Here is a 19016-nt window from a genome sequence, read left to right as displayed (position 1 = left end):
AATCAGTTTATTTAAACCCTCAGAAATCAAACACCACCAGACAGGACATGATTTAGTGACCAGGAGAGATGAGATGGGAGAGGGAGTGTGAGCATGAAGAGAGAAGGATCATGTTAATCGGGAACCAAGAAGGTCGTCTTTGTATTGTTGATGTTGATTCCATGGAGATGAAGATGTGTCTCGTTTCAGGGGCCCTTCCTGTAGGTGAATGAAACGAGACCAAAGGTTTAGTAGAGTCGACTGTGTGACAGCTGACTGGGGTGAGCCTCAGGCAGTAGGCTGTCCAGGGAATAGGAGCTGGTAGGTGATCCAGTGTTAGAATCCTGGTGGGCCTCAACACTCCACATCTCAGTGATGTAGTTGGGAGTCCCTGTGGAATTTTCCCTAGGATGTACATGCGGGGAAAACTTTCCCACTGGGGATTGATTCTAGGAGTAATGGTTTCGAAATACATGTTCATTGGAATGGTTCATCTAAAGATGGTTTAAAGTCTCTGTTTTAAAGTTTGCATTTTCTGAATTAATCTCTTCTCCCAATTCTAAAAGTTTTGTCTTGGGCCTTCAAGAGTTAATTGTTTAAGTTTAATTTTATTTTGAAGTAGAGTTGATTAACAATGTTGTATTGGTTTCAAGTGTACAACAAAGTGATTGATTTATATGTACAGATATGAATATCTGGGCTTTTTTATTTTTTAGGTTCTTTTCCCCATTTAGGTTTTTAAAGAGTATTGCATATAGCTCCCTGCATTCTATAGGAATATCTTTTTGTCTATCCTTCTTGTATATAATATTTTGCATCTGCTAATCTCAAAATCCTAATCCTTCTCTCAGCCAACTTTCTCCCCCTTTGCAACCACAAGTTTGTTCTCTATGCCTGTGAGTGTGTTTCTGTTTTGAAAATAACCTCCTCCAAGTCTTATTTTAGATTCCACATATAAGTGACATGTATTGTTTTTGTCTTTCTCTTTGTGACTTACGTCACTTTGGACGACAATCTGTAGGTCCATTCATGGTGCTGCAAATGCCATGGTCTCATTCATCTTTATGGCTGAGTGATATATGGTTTTTCCAGTGGTCATGTATGGATGTGAGAGTTGGACTTAGCTGCGTGCTGAAGAATTCGTGCTTTTGAACTGTGGTGTTGGAGAAGACTCTTGAGAGTCCCTTGGACTGCAAGAAGTACAAACCAGTCCATCCTCAAGGAGATCAGTCCTGGGTGTTCATTGGAAGGACTGATGCTGAAGCTGAAACTCCAATACTTTGGCCACCTCATGTGAAGCATTGACTCACTGGAAAAGACCCTGATGCTAGGAGGGATTGGGGGCAGGAGGAGAAGGGGATGACAGAGGATGAGATGGCTGGATGGCATCACTGACTCGATGGACATGAGTTTGAGTAAACTCCAGGAGTTGGTGATGGACAGGGAGGACTGGCATACTGCAATTCAAGGGGTTGCAACAATCAAACACGACTGAACGACCGAACTGTACTGAACTGAATAATCCATTGAATGTTTTCAGCATGTCTTTTTTTCCTTTAATCATATTCACCTGCAAGCTCGTGTTTTTCTTTGCCTCTTTTGTTTCATTCTTACAGAAAATTAAAGCCATACCTTAGCCTAGATCAGTGTCATTTTCTGAGGCTATCTTACTTTAGAAAGCTTAAAGATCCCACTAAAAGAAATCACCTTGTGAAGGGGAATATAATTCAAATGCTTATTTCAGACAGTGCAGTTGGAATTGCTTCACTGGGTCTGTCAGCATCACGTGAGATTAAAAACTAATCTTGCAGGAGAGGTGAACTGTCTTTAATCCTGGTTCTTCTGGAGAAGGGTCATGTATGGACAACCATGAGGTCAGGACTGACAGGAACACTAAATAGTTTTAACCAACTTGTGGTGATTCCTGCTTCTCTCTGATGAGTCTAGTCTGCAAGATTCCTGCAGGTTGACATGCTCTCATTAAAGATGCTCAGCATTAATCAACCAACCAGTTTGCCATTTAATATGGCTCCAGAGAAGAGAAATTACCTAATGTGACAAAGTTCTCTAGTGACAGAATGCTAAGTTATTGGTGCAAAAAACTGCCTGCAAAATTTGGCATGGATGGAATAGGCAGTAGTGGAAAAGAACCAACCTGCCCATGCAGGAGATGTAGGAGATGTAAGTTCGATCCCTGCTTTGGGAAGATCTCTTGGAGAAGGAAATGGCAAGCCATTCTAATATTCTTTGCTGGAGAATACCATGGACAGAGGCACCTGGCGGACCAAAGTGCATGAGGTAGCCGAGAGTCCAACAGGACTGAAGAGACTTGTTAGGTATTAGGCATGAAATAACAGTATGTTTTTTTTTATTTATATGGTGGTACAGCATCAATAACAGACAATATTTACTCACAAATTGTCCATGTCCAAGTCACATTTGTTCACTCTGCTGGACAGTCATCTGTGGAAAAGCAAAATGGGAAATAAAACAGCCACAAATTACTACCGTTCCACAGTATTTCTAAGGTTTCTTTCTGTTTTTTTTTTTAAGTAATGTATTTTATAAGAGATTACTTTCATTCCAATCCCAAAGAAAGGCAAAGCCAAAGAATGCACAAACTACCACACAATTGCACTCATCTCACACGCTAGTAAAGTAATGCTCAAAATTCGCCAAGCCAGGCTTCAGCAATATGTGAACCTTGAACTTCCAAATGTTCAAGCTGGTTTTAGAAAAGGCAGAGGAACCAAAGATCAAACTGAAAACATTCACTGGATCATAGAAAAGGCAAGAGAGTTCCAAAAAAAGATCTATTTCTGCTTTATTGTCTAGGCCAAAGGCTTTGACTGTGTTGAGTTCAGTTGCTCAGCCCTGTCTGACTCTTTGTAACCCCATGAACCGCAGCATGCCAGGTCTACCTGTCCATCATCAACTTCCGGAGTCCACCCAAACCCATGTCTTTGTGTCACTGATGCCATCCAACTATCTCATCCTCTGTTGTCCCCTTGTCCTCCTGCCTTCCATCTTTCCCAGCATCAGGGTCTTTTCAAATGAGTTAGCTCTTCACATCAGGTGGCCAAATTATTGGAGTTTCAGCTTCAACATCAGTCCTTCCAATGAACACTCGGGATTGATCTCCTTTAGGATGGACTGTTTGGATCTCCTTGCAGTCCAAGGGACTCTCAAGAGTCTTCTCCAACACCACAGTTCAAAACCATCAATTATTTGGCACTTAGCTTTCCTTATAGTCCAACTCTCACATCCATACATGGCTACTGGAAAAACCATAACCTTGACTAGACGGACCTTTGTTGAAAATTGATGTTTCTTCCTTTTAATATGCTGTCTATGTTGGTCATAACTTTCCTTCCAAGGAGTAAGTGTCTTTTAATTTTATGGCTGCAATGACCATCTGCAGTGATTTTGGAGCCCAGAAAAATAAAGTCAGCCACTGTTTCCCTATCTATTTGCCATTAAGTGATGGGACCAGATAACATGATCTTAATTTTCTGAATGTTCAGTTTAAGCCAACTTTTTTCACTCTCCTCTTTCACTTTCATCAAGAGGCTCTTTGGCTCTTCTTTACTTTCTGCCATAAGGGTAGTGTCATCGGTATATCTGAAGTTATTGATATTTCTCCCAGCAATCTTGATTCCAGCTTGTGCTTCTTCCAGCCCAGCGTTTCTCATGATGTACTCTTCCTAGAAGTTAAATAAGCAGGGTGACAGTATACAGCCTTGACACACTCCTTTTCCTGTTTGGAACCAGTCTGTTGTTCCATGTCCAGTTCTAAGTGTTGCTTCCTGAGCTGCATACAGGTTTCTCAAGAGGCAGGTCAGGTAGTCTGGTATTCACATCTCTTTCAGAATTTTCCACAGTTTATTGTGATCCACACAGTCAAAGGCTTTGACATAGTCAATAAAGCAGAAATAGATGTTTTTCTGGAACTCTTGTGCTTTTTCCATGAGCCAGTAGATGCTGGCAATTTGATCTCTGGTTCCTCTGCCTTTTCTAAAACCAGCTTGAACATCTGGAAGTTCATGTGTTTTTGAAGCCTGGCTTGGAGAATTTTGAGCATTACTTTACTAGCGTGTGAGATGAGTACAAATTGTGCGGTAGTTTGAGCATTCTTTGGCATTGCCTTTCTTTTGGATTGGAATGAAAACTGACCTTTTCCAATCCTGTGGCCACTGCTGAGTTTTCCAAATTTGCTGGCATTTTGAGCGCAGCACTTTCACAGTATGATCATTCAGGATTTGAAATAGCTCAACTGGAATTCCATCACTTCCACTAGCTTTGTTTGTAGTGATGCTTCCTAAGGCCCGCTTGACTTAGCATTCCAGGATGTCTGGCTTTATTGAGTAATCACACCATGTGATTATCTGGGTCATGAAGATCTTTTTTGTACAGTTCTTTGGTATATTCTTGCCACCTCTTCTTAATATCTTCTTCTTCTGTTAGGTCCATACCATTTCTGTCCTTTATTGAGAACATCTTTGCATGAAATGTTCCCTTGGTATCACTAATTTTCTTAAAGAGATCTCTAGTCTTTCCCATTCTATTGTTTTCCTCTATTTCTTTGCATTGATCACTGATGAAGGGTTTCTTATTTCTCCTTGCTTTTTTTTGGAACTCTGCATTCAAATGAGTATTATCTTTTCTTTTCTCCTTTGCTTTTCACCTCTCTTCTTTTCACAGCTATTTGTAAGGCCTCCCCAGACAGCCATTTTGCTTTTTGGCATTTCTTTTTCTTGGGGATAGTCTTGAATCCTGTCTCCTGTACAATGTCACGAACTCCATCTATAGTTCATCAGGCACTCTGTCTATCAGATCTAGTACCTTAAATCTATTTCTCACTTCCACTGTATAATCATAAGGGATTTGATTTAGGTCATACCTGAATGGTCTAGTGGTTTTCCCTACTTTCTTCAATTTAAGTCTGAATTTGGCAATAAGGAGTTCATGATCTGAGCCACAGTCAGCTCCCAGTATTGTTTTTGCTGACTGTATAGAGCTTCTCCATTTTTGGCTGCAAAGAATATAATCAATCTGATTTGGGTGTTGACCATCTGGTGATGTACATGTGTAGAGTCTTCTGTTGTGTTATTGGAAGAGGGTGTTTGCTATGACTAGTGAGTTCTCTTGGCAGAATTCTATTAGTCTTTGCCCTGCTTCATTCTGTACTCCAAGGCCAAATTTGCCTGTTACTCAGGTGTTTCTTGACTTCCTACTTTTGCATTCCAGTCCCCTATAAGGAAAAGGACATCTTTTTGGGGGGTGTTAGTTCTAGAAGGTCTTGTAGGTCTTCATAGAACAGTTCAACTTTAGCTTCTTCAGCATTACTGGTCAGGGCATAGACTTTGATTACTGTGATATTGAATGGTTTGCCTTGGAAATGAACTTTGTGGATCACAATAAAATGTTGAAAACTCTGAAAGAGATGTGAATACCAGACCACCTTACCTGCCTCCTGAGAAATCTGTATGCAGGTCAGGAAGCAACGGTTAGAACTGGACATGGAACAACAGACTGGATCCAAATAGGAAAAGGAGTACATCAAGGCTGTATATTGTCACCCTGCTTAGAGTATATCATGAGAAACGGTGGGCTGGAAGAAGCACAAGCTGGAATCAAGATTGCTGGGAGAAATATCAATAACCTCAGATATGCTGATGACACCACCCTTATGGCAGAAAGTAAAGAAGAACTAAAGAGCCTCTTGATGAAAGTGAAAGAGGAGAGTGAAAAAGTTGGCTTAAAACTTCAGAAAACTAAGATCATGGTATCTGGTCCCATCACTACATGGGAAATAGATGTGCAAACACTGAAAACAGTGTCAGACATATTTTTTTGGGCTCTAATATCACTGCAGATGGTGATTGCAGCCATGAAATTAAAAGACGCTTACTCCTTGGAAGGAAAGTTATGACCAACCTAGGCAGCATATTAAAAAGCAGAGACATCAATTTGTCAACAAATGTCCATCTAGTCAGGGCTATGATCTTTCCAGTAGCCATGTATGGATGTGAGAGTTGGACTGTAAAGAAAGCTGAGCGCCGAAGAAAAGATGCTTTTGAACTGTGCTGTTGGAGAAAACGCTTGTGAGTCTACGCCCATACCACCCTGAACGCGCCCGATATCTTCTGATCTCGGAAGCTAAGCAGGGTCGGGCCTGGTTAGTACTTGGATGGGAGAAAACGCTTGTGAGCCTTGGACTGCAAGGAGATCCAACTGATCCTAAAGGAGATCAGTCCAGGGTGTTCATTGGAAGGACTGATGTTGAAGCTGAAACTCCAATACTTTGACCATTTTATGCAAAGAGCTGACTCATTTAAAAAGACCCTGATGCTGGGAAATATTGAGGGCAGGAGGAGAAGGGGACGACACAGGATGAGATGGCTGGATGGCATCACTGACTCAATGGACATGAGTTTGAGTAAACTCTGGGAGTTGGTGATGGACTGGGAGGCCTGGTGTGCTGCGGTTCATGGGGTCACAAAGAGTTGAACACAACTGAGTGACTGAACTGAACTGAACGGAACTGAAGTGTATATTGCCACTTATATAACAGAAAATTTTGGGTGACTTTTTATGGGTCCTCTGTGCATGTACATGAAAAAAGTTGTTATTTGGCACGGAGTACTTGTACAAGCACACAAAACCAAATATTAAAGGGTAAGACGAATTGGATTAATTTTTGAACAGACACCTTGGGAAAGAATATCCAGAATGGACTGAACTCATTCTTGTTAGTCATTTGGCAAATGCATTCAAGTTACTGGAAACAATGTAACATGGGAACAAAATAATTTTCCAATAACTGAAAATACACAAAACTTTATCTATGCAAACAAGTCCTTTCAATTGGTTTGAAAAACATGACTCCTTGCATATGCAGACATGAAGAGGAGTGCAGTCTTCATTGCATGTAAGAGGACAGGGGAAGATCCTGTCTCCTATCTCCTGTCCCACGGTTATTTATTGTTTTTTCTCCCTCTCTCCTGGACACCCGAGTGCGTCTCTATCGAATCCTCATCAGAATTGCCTCTGATGAGCACCTGTCCTATTAAAGGCACAGTTTCCTGGGGCTTCCCTGGTAGCTGGTAAAGAATCCACCTGAAATGATGAAGACATGGGTTAGCCCCTAGGTTGGGAAGATTCCCTGGAGAAGGGAAAGGCTACCGATCCCAGTATTCTGGCCTGGAGATTTCCATGGACTATACAGTCCATGGGGTTGCAAAAAGTTGGACACGACCGATTGACTTTCACATTTCCTGGATATTTAAAGTGGAAAATTGTGTGTTTGAAATCAAGTGACTTTTGCACAGACACACATTTGCAGGGCAGATATTAAATCAATTTATTTAAGCCTTCAGAAATCAAACACGACCAGACAGCACATGACCAGTGACCAGGAGAAATGAGACGGGAAAGAGAGTGTGTGTGAAGAGAGAAGGATCCTGTTAATCAGGAAGCAGGAAAGTCATCTTTGTGTTGTTGATCTTGATTCCATGCAGAAGAGGATGTGCCTGGTCTCAGTGACTCTGTAGGTGAATAAAAAAGGATCAAAAGTTTAGTAGAGGTGACTGTGTGATGGCTGACAGGGGTGAGCCTCAGGCAGCAGGCTGTCCAGGGTACAGGAGCCTGTAGGGGATGCAGTGGACAGAATCCTGGTGGACGTCAAAACTCCACACCTCTGAGATGGCAGGTTCCCCGTAGATGTGCATAAGGTGGGAGATTTTCCATTTGGGATTGATTTCAGGAGTAATGATTTCAGAATGCATGCTCATGGCGATGCTTCATCTATAGGTGCTTTACTGTCAATGTGGTGGAGTTACACTCCTCTCCTAATTCCACAAGTTTTATCCTTTGGGTCTTGAAGAACTAATTTTTGTTTTATTTTTAATTTCATTTTGGAATAGAAGTGATTATCCATTCTGTGTTAATTTCAGGGGTACTGGAGCCTGATTAAAGTATACATACATATATTAATATTGATTGTTTTTCAGATTCTTTTCCAATTTAGGTTTTTACAGAATATGCCATTTAGTCCCCTGTGCTATGCGTTTGGACATTGTTCTCTATCCATCCCGTACAGAGTAGTTTGCCTCTGCTGACCCAAACTGCCAATCCATATCTTTCCCAAATCCCTTACCCTTTGCAACAACAAGTCTGTTCTCTACATCTGAGTTTATTTCTGTACTGTAAACAACCTCCTCCATCTCTTATTTTTGATTCCATATATAAATGATGTACATTGCATTTGTCTATTTCTTTCTGACTTCACTCAGTACGACAATCTGTAGGTACATAGTGTTGCTGCAAATGGCATGATTTCATTCCTTTTTTAGGGCTGAGTAATATTCCATTGAATATTTACAACTTTTTTTTGGTCATATTCCTTTGCAAGCTGGTGTTTGTCTTTGCCTTTTTTCTTTCATTTTTTTTTTTCCTCAACAGGAAATTAAAGCCACACTTTAGCCGAGATCAGTGTCGTTTTCTGAGGCTGTCCTACTTTTGAAACCTTAAAGATCCCAGTAACAGAAATTACCCTCTAAAGGGGAATATGATTCAAATGCATATTTCAGACAGTGTGGTTGGAAGGCACTTAGGTTCTGTCAGAGTCACGTGAGATTAAACACTGGTCTTGAGAAACGGTGGCCACTGTTTAATCCTGGTGTTCCTGGAGGACAGACGTGTGTGGACAACTATCAGGTCAGCACTGACGGGAACACTGAGCAGTTTGCACCCACTTGTGGGGATTCCTGCTTCTCTCTGATGACTCAGGCCTGCAAGATTCCTGCAGGATAAGGCTCTCTCACCAAAGCTGCTCAGCAATAATCAAGCCAACAGTTTGTAATTTCAACTGTCTCAAGAGAAATTACCTAAGGTAACAGACAAAGCTCTCCAGTGCTAGAATATACGTTATTGGGACAAATCATTGTTACATGCAACGTTTGGCGTGTATGAATTAGGCGCAGGTGGTACAGAACCCGCCGGCTGATACAGGCAATGCAGAAAGGCTTGTTCGATCCCCCGGTTGAGAAGATCCCCTGGGGAAGGAAATGGCAACCAACTCTAGTATTCTTACCTGCAGAATCCCATGGACAGAGGAGCCTGGTGGGCTACAGCCCATGGGGGTCGTACAGAGTCTGACACAACTGAAGCCACTTATTGGGCATTAGGCATAAAATGTCCATGTGTCCTTATTGATTTATCTGGTGGGGTAGCATTAATAATGAATTATGTTTACTTACAAAAAGTGTGGAAGTAAATTTTATTCACTCCTCTGGACAGTCATCTGTGGGAAAAAAAAAATGGGAGAAATAAAAGAGCCTCTGATTACTACCGTTCCCAGTATTTTTTAAATTTCTTTTCTTTTTTAAGTAAAGTATTTTTTAAGAGGAGCTTCTCTGGTAGCTCAGTCAATAAAGAATCTGCCTGCAGTACAGGAGACCCAGGTTCCATCCCTGGGTCTGAAAGTTTGCCTGGAGAAGGAAATGGCAACCCACTGCAGTATTCTTTCCTGGAAAATCCTATGGACACAGGAGTCTGTTCGGCTATAGTCCATGGACTTACAAGAGTTGGTAATGACTTAGAGACTAAACCACCATCAACCACCATTCTACATGAGATTACTTATGGAAAAAATAAATTTTAAATAAGCTGATTTGTTTCCTGATATTTACATACCAGGTGAATGATATAGTCAGGAAAAAAGTATAATTTCATTACCATTATCAGAGAAATTCACGATATTTTCTTCTGGAATGCCTCTTTTACGCGTCTCCCTTTTGAACCTCCGATGGACTAGGTATGAAATCCGGTCACGTTTGCCTGAAAGTCACCATGCAAAAAGGAGAACGCACAGAAATTTCTGAATATACAGAACAAGGAATCAAATGTGCCAGTCTGATCTCCACTTGTATAATTTAAGAGAGCCTCAAACAGTTCCCAGGTCCCATGTTACACATGACTGCTGTCTTCAGATTTAATTTCCCTCTAACTCTGTAACTGAACCCTGCCAGCATCAGCAGCAGGACCCCCAAAGACTTGCAGGAGCTCTATGAATTTGAGACTCAACCCATCACAGTAGCAACTGACCTGCTTCTTTTACAAGCTTCCCAGAACCTGTACCTGTACTCCTGTCAAGTTCTGGACCCGTAAGGAAGCAGGGTTTTCTCATTGTGGAGACACATTAACCCCATCACACACCACTTGGGAGACAATTTACTCTTTAGCCAACCATTCTACACAGTACCGTTTCTGAAATAGACATCTACTGTCATGATGGTACACTCACCTCAGCGTTTCTGTGTGGTCATTTGGGGTCATGTCACTGTTCATAAGAAGAGTGTATTGTGATAATTTAACAGGACGAATATTTATTTTACAAGTTTCTGTTCCAGGAGTTATAATGCATGAGAAAACTGATATAAAATGATATAATTCAGGCTAGCCTTATCATAGCCATGGCTTGAGCTTAGTTGACATATTTTTTAAAAAATACTCTATAAAATAATTTTTTTTTAATATCAACAGGTAGAGACTATGTTCTAATGTTTGAGAATTATTTTTGGCCCCCGTTTCTTAGTAGATTACCTTCCAGGATACTCAAGTCAGTGAACACGAATATGAAGACCTTGTACACTGAATAGTGAATATTGTCAACACCTCGTGATTTTCTGAATGAAAGTTCTGGCATGGACACGTGGCATGACAATAGCAATGGGAATTTTAGAATGCCATACATACTGAGTAGTGCAACGAAGTCTGTCTCTTTTCCTTCTTCATCCACATTGTGAATAGATCCTATTATAGCGTCAGGTGACAGATGAAGAATTGTAACTTCGTTTTCACCCGCATCTGTGAGAGAGAGAAGAGATAATATGTACAACCCTGCGTTCATTTGTTGGCAGTGGGATATACTGTGACAGGCTGAGGGCATCATGAACAGCACGTGCAGCATTGACGATGCCTCACTCCGTAGGTGCACTGAATGCTACCGTGGTTACGACAGCAAGAAAAGCAGGCAAGACTTTCCCCCATTCTCACCTTTTCCTATACTTAGCCAGCCACTCCTTGCTGTCCTACTGAGATGCTTTCTAGAACCTGTGTCCTAGTGAAACCAATAGATGTAGTTTTTAAACTTTTCTCATTTCAATTAATTGTTTGCTACTCTGAATCGTCGTCACTGTCCGCAGATTTCTCTACTTGCGCTGACCCGAGAGCCACTCTAGTTGTGGAACACGGGCTCTCGTTGCAGCGGTTTCTCTTTTGTCGAGTCGAGACTTTAGGAGGCGTGGGCTCTGTCGTAGCTGCTGGCTGGCTCTAGAGCACCTGCTCAGTAGCTGTGGCACATGGGCTTTGGGCCCCATGGCGTGCAGGATCGTCCCGGGCCAGAGATCCAATCCATGAGTCCTGCGTTGGCTGGCAGAATCTTATCCAGAGGACCATTGGGGAAGTCCCCAACAGTGTTTCCCAAGCAGAAGTTCTAAAAGCCTTTGTATTCCTGTTATCCCAGCCATGGTGTTGATTTCTCTGGACCAAAATCAGCCTACCATTCATACGCTTGTGTTCCTGAGTGCCTAGCCTGTGCCAGGCAACCTTCAGAACACTTTACATTAATTACTCTGTTTCCTCTGCCCCCTCAGTCTGAGGTATGACAGAGCCCACTGCCGTGTCTGTTGTTCTGAAGACAGTTCACCTTCTGGGATGTGCAGGCAGTGAGCTCCGTCCCCACCTGGAGCACCGCCCCTCCTCTCTGCCCCACCCGTCCACTCTGCCCCATGTGTCTGGACAAGAAGCAGCTCTGACCTACTGCCTGTCACCTCTAAACTGTCTACATCCATTCTGCCTCTTCTGGCCTCCATCACACCCTCCTGCAATCACTCAGCGAGATGGGATGTAAACTGCACAACTGTGTTCCTGAAACACGAGAACACCTTTCCTCAGTGTTAAAATACTTAAAATCATGTCTGCTTGAGAAGGAGAAAAAAAAAATAGCTGAAACAGCTTCACTGTCTCATAACCCCGAAAATACATACAACATGCCCAAGCCAACCACGAGTCCATGAACCTTGAATCACATTGAAATAATTTAAGCCAGATGATGCATGTCCTCAGATTATCAGTGACCACCTGCTCTTTCCCGCAACTTCACCAAGGTGGGCATAGCAGCATCACTGTGAAGGCGATTGCACAGTGAGAGGAAAGCTATCTTCTGGGTGTCAGGTCACCGTCAAGGTCGCTGCTTGTGCTGTGCTTGATGTGAGACAGCTCACCCCACAAAACACAGCTGGGGGTTAGCTCCTGAAAGAGACCCGTGGAAGACGGCAAACTATTCTGTTTCTCTCTCTTGTTATCCGCTCTGTAAAAATCCAGCTAAAAAGTATTAGAAAGATGAAGGAAACAATAGCAGTGGAAGCATTCATGATTCAGTCAAAGGAAAAAATAATATGGGAATTATGATGCTGGGAAAGATTGAAGGGGGAGGAGAAGGGGATGACAGAGAATGAGATGGTGGAATGGCATCACTGACTCGATGGACATGAGTTTGTGCAAGCTCCGGGAGTTAGTGGTGGACAGGGAGGCCTGGCGTGCTGCAGTCTGTGGGGTCGCAAAGAGTCATGCACGACTGAGCAGCTGAACTGAACTGAAGAATATGAGAGCACAGTTTAAAAATCATCGACTATTCGAAATTATCCACAAAGTATGGTGAAATATTTCAGGCACAAGTTTTACTTCTTTGCAGACATTGCATTTGCAGCTGTGCCAATACTTCGTTAAGACAAGGGTTGTGATCATATACGGATGTATTCAAATTTTCATCAGTCGCGTACCTCTTCAGCCACTTAAAATGAGGAATGGTGCTTGAAGCCCTCATGGAGGGCTTAAGGATATAAATTTTAGCCAGCACCCCCATTGCTTTGAACATGAGCTGCCTTTAAGATTGAACTCAGGATAGTTTCCTTGGATTTAACTACTTCTACCACAGTTTTGTCAGATTTAGATGTTGTAAGACCCTTTTTAAAAAGTGACTGATGCCAGTGTGCAAACTCAAGACAGAACCTTGAGACGTCGGTTCACAAGGCTCTTGTAAATTTTCTGTGAGAACCATCTCAGTCTCAGGTCAGTGACTCAGTCGTGTCTGACTCTTTGGGACTCCACCGACTGCAGCACGCCAGGCCTCCCTGTCCATCACCAACCCCTGAAGTTTACTCAAACTCATATCCATTGAGTCGGTGTTGCGATCCAACCATCTCATCCTCTGTCATCCCCTTCTCCTCCTGCCTTCAATCTTTCCGAGAATCAGGGTCTTTTCCAATGAGTCGGCTCTTCACGTCAGGTGTAAAAGTATTGGAGTTGCAGCTTCAACATCAGTCCTTCGAATGAACATTCAGGATGTTCACGGTGAGAACCGTACAAAATACAAATCTGACACCTGTGCTTAGTCTCGTTTTTCTCGTTGTTCAGATGCTAGGTCACTTCCAACTCTTTGCAATCTGATGACTACACCAAATCAGGCTCTTCTCTTCTCCACTATCTCTGTTTGCTCAAACTCATGCCCATCATGAAGGTGATGCCATCTATCCATCCAATCCTCTGGCCACCCCATTCTCCTTCTGCCTTCATTCTTTCCCGGCATCGAGTTCTTTTCCCAAAAACTGGCTCTTATCAGGTGGCCAAGGGATTGGAGCTTCAGGTTCACCATCAGTCCTTTCAATGAATACTCAGGGTTGGTTTCCTTTAAGATTGACTGGTTTGATCTTCCTGCAGTTCAAGGGACTTCAAGAGTCTTCTCGAGCACCACAGTTCGAAAGTATCAATTCTTCGGTGCTCAGCCTTCTTTATGATCCACTCATCATATCATCTTTTCGTCTCACATCCATACATGACTACTAGAAAAACCATAGGTTTGACTCTATGGGTTGTTGTCAGCAAAGCAACATCTCTGCCTTTAAATGCAGAGTTGAAGTTTGTCTTACCTTTACTTCCATGGAGTAAGCGTCTCTTAAATTCATGGTTGCAGTCACCATCTGCAGTGATTATGGAGCCCATGAAAATAAAATCTGTCACTGCTTCCACACTTTCCCCTTTCTATTTGCCATGAAGTAATGGAACCAGATGCCATGGTCTTAGTTTTTTGAATGCTGTGTTTCAAGCCTGCCTTTTCATTCTCCTCTCTCACACTCATTCAGAGGCTCTATAGTTCCTCTTCACTTTCTGCCATTAGAGTGGTATCATCTGCATATCAGAGGCCCTTGATATTTCTCCTGGCAATCTCGATTCTAGCTTGAGATTCACCTAGCCTGGCATTTCACATGATGCACTCTGCATACGAGTCATGTAAGCAGGGTGACAGTACACAGCCCCGAGGTACTGCTTTCCAGTTTGGAACCAATGCATTTTTCCATGGGCAGTTCTAACTGCTGCTTCTTGATTCGCATACAGGTTTCTTCGGAAACAGGTAAGGTGTTCTGGTATTCCCATGTCTTTAAGAATTGTCCACAGTTTGTGGCAAGCCTTTAGTCAAAGGCTTAAGCATAATCAGTTAAGTAGAAGTTAATGTTTTTCTGGAACTCCCTTACTTTCTCCATGATCCAGCAGATGTTGGCAATTTGATCTCTGGTTCCTCTACCTCTGCAAAACCCAGCTTGCAAATCTGGAAATTCTCAGATCATGTGCTGCTGAAGGCCGGCTTGAAGGATTTGGAGCATAACCTGACTAGCATGTGAAATTAGCAGATTGTGTGGTAGTTAACATTTTTTGGTGTTGCCCTTCTCTGGGATGGGAACAGAAACTGCCTTTTGCAGTCCTGTGGCCAATGCTCAGCTTTCCAAATTTGCTGACATATTATGTGCAGCATTTTAACAGCAGTATCTTTTAGTAATTTAGATAGCTCAGGTTGAATGTCATCAGCTCCACTAACTTTTTTCACAGGAGTATTTCCTAAGGCTTACTTGACTTCACTCTCTAGGATATCTGGCTCTAGTCTTGTTGAGTAAACCTCTGTTGTGTGGAGACAGTCTGGTCCTTGACTTCTAATTGTTAGTAGGAGTAGAATGCAGATGTATGGGGTAATTGAAGGAAGTCAAGACCAAGATTTCCACCCAAACACACTCCTCCCAGTGAAAACACTCTTCCATTCAACATCAAATACTTACATTCAACATGATAAACGAGAAGTTGTTGCCTTTCTCCTGTGAGTTGTTTTTTTACACATTCTCCATCTGACCTTAAAGACGAAATATGTTCAAGTTGTGTTATTAAAATGGCAAAGTTCAGTATGTAATTAGACTTTCTTTTTGTATCACACCCCACGTTGTGCTTGTGACACGTTACTGCCTGTGAACAATGTGAACAAAGAGAAGAAATATGTTGTCTAAGATCAAGCGACTGTGCGGTGACTAGGATGGTTTCTCTACACGTTAGATCTGACTAGTGGTTGCAAAGATGAATTTCAAACACAATATAGGCCTTGTTTAAAGCCAGTACACATGGAGACGTCTAGAATTTTAGGAAAGCCTAATAAGAATGAGCCTTTCCTTTATTTAGTTTCTGGAAACTGAGAGGAATAGCCATCATCACAGACCTCGGGCATTCTCTCAAAACCCTGGGAGTGATTCATTAGAGAATGTGAGAAGCTCATATCACCAAGAGTTACAAGAAAATTTGTAATTTTCTCAAAAGGCACACTCTTTATCTATCACAACACCATACGAGGATTAAGCTTTAAAGACACATCTATGTATGTATACACATTGACACATACACACACAAGCAAAAACACAAGTACACATGATATGCTTATATGACATAAGGAAATTATACATATATAATATATGTTAAGTATATATTGTCTTATGTATAGCCCACCAAGCTCCTCCATCCATGGGATTCTCCAGGCAAGAATACTGGAGTGGGTTGCCATTTCCTTCTCCAGGGCATGGATCTTCCCCACCCAGGGATCGAACCCAGGTCTCCTGCATTGCAAGCAGATGCTTTAACCTCTGAGCCACCAGGGAAGCCCCTAGTATATATTGTCAGCTACGTAACAGAAGAGTTTGGGTGACTTCTTAGATTGTCCTCTGTGCATGTATGTGATAAAAAAAAAGAGAGAGATTTGGCACATAGAATGCACAGGAAACAAATATTAAAATGGAAATAACTCAACAAGAATTGGGTTAATTTTTGAACAGACTCCTTGTAAAGGAACATCCACAGTCATTTGAGTTTACTGTTGTCAGTCTTTAGGGAAATACACTGAAGTGACTGAAAAGAATTATAAGGCGGGAACAAAACAATTTTCCAAAAGCTGCAAATATACAAAATTTTATCTATGCAAACCAAGCCCTTTCATGTGGTTGAAAACCACAGCTCCCTGTATATGTGGACACAAAGTTAAATTTTAAAAACATTGTGCTGACTGAGAGAAACCAGAGAAAATGATGCAGAGTGCATAACTTTGTCGTCTGAAGATCCAGAAAAGGTGAGGATAAGCTGGTCAGTTCTTACCTGTTGCCTGAGGAGTAGATGTTGAATAATGAGAGATGAAAAGGAGCTGTGATGGAGCTCATTATTATATACATATAATATATATCACTCCTTATATATATGTATATATATAGTATATATATTTAATCCTAACGTGTAGTATTGACTGTGCTGGGTCTTCGTTGCTATGCAGGTTCTTCTCCAGTTGTGGTGAGCGAGGGCGACTCTGGAGTTCCAGCGCTCAGGCTTCTCACTCTGGCGGCTTCTTTTGTGCAGCATGGGCTCTGGAACGCACGCTCCAGAGCACAGGCTCAGTAGCTGTGTCACAGATGCCTGGTCTCTCCGCAGCATGGGGGATCTTCCAGAGACGCAACTTGCGTCTCCTGCATTGGCAGGCGGATTCTTAACCGCGAGCCACCATGGAAGCCCAGAATTCTATATCTCGACTGTGGAGCTCATGGAAGAGTTGTGGATATGTGAAAGCTCATTGAATAAAGACCTCGACAAAGGTCAGATTAAACATAAATACACTTCAGTAAAGCCGATTTCAGAAAGGGTGGCCGCGTGAAAAGTCAAACACAGGGCACGAAAATTGTAAAGACGGCAGAGGACGATAATAGGTGTTCTTAAAATATTAGTGACAACACACGTGCATATGTGTGTGGGGGGGATATATATCTGTGTGTTTGTGTGAGTCTGTATCTGTATGTGTGGTTATACTTTGACTGTATGTATACTATCTCGGCTCAGTGGTAAAGAATCTTCCTGCAATGCAGGAGACCAGGGTCCCATCTTGGAGTCAGGAAGATCCCCTTGGAGAAGGGAATAGCAACCCACTCCAGAATTCTTTCAGGGAGAAATCCATGTTCTTTACCCCTACTACCAGCTGGGACGCTCATTTGGGGCTGTGAGGACTTCAGTGAATTCAGTGGTGATGAAATATCTCGTGAGGACGCCCCACAGAGCAGAGCTCACTGTGGGCTCTCTCAGTACCCTCGGTTCTGGGCTCGGTGGGAACCATCTCTTACAAACTCTGCAGGAAGGGTTCAAGCCCCTGGATGGTTCCAGGACACAAGCCTCTTCCCACTGCCGAGTCCCTCTTTCCTTTAATGAGTGGATGCCAGTGGAGCTTCTGGAACTCCCACCGTCTTCCAAGCAAAGACACCAGGACTTCCCCTGGAGGCTCACAAGTGAACTGCCCCCACCCCAGCTCGGAGACCCTGCTCATCCACAACTCATGGCATTACGCTCTCAACATTGTCCAGAGAGTTCCCTGCAGATGGAGAAGCCGCACCCTCCTCTAGACACAAGAGCTTATAGGTTTATTTTTTCCTTCAGGGTGACTTTTACTTACTTGACATAAAAGTCGAGGTCAACTGTGTTATTTGCATGAAACTCAAGATGACGTACGTACGCGTGGAATGGCCCGCCCTCAGTGATCTTGTCTTTGTTACTGGCTGCGATGTAATGGGTTTTCCATTCCCCTGAAAACTAAAATCAAATTCCTGTGAGGAAGCTTCAGCCATCTCTGGAAATTCTACCAACATCATCCCTCAGGAGTTTCCCTTGTCCTTTCACTTGGGCAGAAGTTACCTATCTTTATGGACACAGCCCTAGGTATAAAATCATGTGAAAACTCAACTCACATAAAGGAAGGACTGAGGTATTACTGGGATAGCTTGAGCTGTGTAAAGGAAGGAGCTGAGGCATTACTGAGATAGCTTGAGCTGTCTTGTCAAATGCAAGAGCCCTAGTCCAAAAGCCGTGAGATCTTCTGTTTTACAAGAGCAGTGAACAGGCACGAGAGCCAATGAATAGACGGCAGAGATGATACGGAGGCCATGCAGAACAGGTATAGAGCCAGTGAATGGAGCAACTTTGAGTTGCAGGGAGATGGCCAGACTTAGGGATCCACATGACCAAACCTCAAAAGGGACACGCACACACATATACCCCAAGACCTCCTCCCAGCTTGCACCACCCCTGGTACCGGTTTGAGAATTAGCTGAGCTTCACCGTGGCCTGCATAAAGCAGACCAAGGACAACGCTGAGCAGCAGAACCTTCATCTCGCTGTCTCTTCTTCTGTAGAAGCTGAGGGTGTCCCAGTGGTTGGAGAGGATGTGAAACCAGTGCCTCTTTTATAGCCTGCATCTGTTGGCGTGATGCATCACAAACCAATGGTTGTTCCTCAAACAACCGAAGTCACACGGATGTCATCTTCAGTTTCCTGGTTGGTAGAGATAAGCTTTTCTCGCACTCTGTCATTTTAATAATGAGATTAATCTTAAAAGAATCTTTCATAGATGTGGTATTTTGTCATTTTCATAATGACATTTGTTTCAAGAGAGGCTTATGAATAAGTGAGAAATCACAGAACACGTGTGAAAATTTCAAAGTCAGGAATATTTACTTTATATCCAGAGATCCAAAATGGGATGAGCTGTCCAAGGTACATACTGCCTGCAGCCTCCCACTCCCCGTGTTGCTCACTTAACAGAGGAGAGTGTTTAAAATTTATTATGTAAAAGTAAATAT

The 19016-nt window shown here is 42.6% G+C and overlaps 1 protein-coding gene across 1 annotated transcript; it reads right to left on the bottom strand.

Moving 5' to 3' along the window:
* Nucleotides 1–7325: 7325 nt before the first annotated feature.
* On the bottom strand, nt 7326–18609 carry LOC139181271 (odorant-binding protein-like). Its single transcript, XM_070784192.1, has 7 exons — nt 18470–18609; nt 17834–17970; nt 15150–15220; nt 10738–10848; nt 9718–9819; nt 9240–9283; nt 7326–7526 (listed from the first exon to the last, which is right to left on the bottom strand). Exons 1-6 carry the CDS (start codon nt 18545–18547, stop codon nt 9264–9266), a joined length of 519 nt encoding a protein of 172 aa, XP_070640293.1. The 5' UTR covers nt 18548–18609; the 3' UTR covers nt 7326–7526; nt 9240–9263.
* Between the last annotated feature and the right edge of the window lie 407 nt (nt 18610–19016).

The sequence above is a fragment of the Bos indicus genome, chromosome X, assembly GCF_029378745.1.
Source record: "Bos indicus isolate NIAB-ARS_2022 breed Sahiwal x Tharparkar chromosome X, NIAB-ARS_B.indTharparkar_mat_pri_1.0, whole genome shotgun sequence".
Taxonomy (NCBI): Eukaryota; Metazoa; Chordata; class Mammalia; order Artiodactyla; family Bovidae; genus Bos; species Bos indicus.
This window is presented reverse-complemented; position numbering and strand designations above follow the sequence as displayed.

Coding starts and splice junctions, on each gene's coding strand:
- LOC139181271 (XM_070784192.1), bottom strand. CDS start 18,547: ATGAAGGTTCTGCTGCTCAGCGTTGTCCTTGGTCTGCTTTATGCAGGC. Junction 15,221..17,833: donor GACCTCGACTTTTATGTCAA/GTAAGTAAAAGT, acceptor TTCGTCTTTAAG/GTCAGATGGAGAATGTGTAA. Junction 9,820..10,737: donor AGACTTCGTTGCACTACTCA/GTATGTATGGCA, acceptor GGTGACTTTCAG/GCAAACGTGACCGGATTTCA.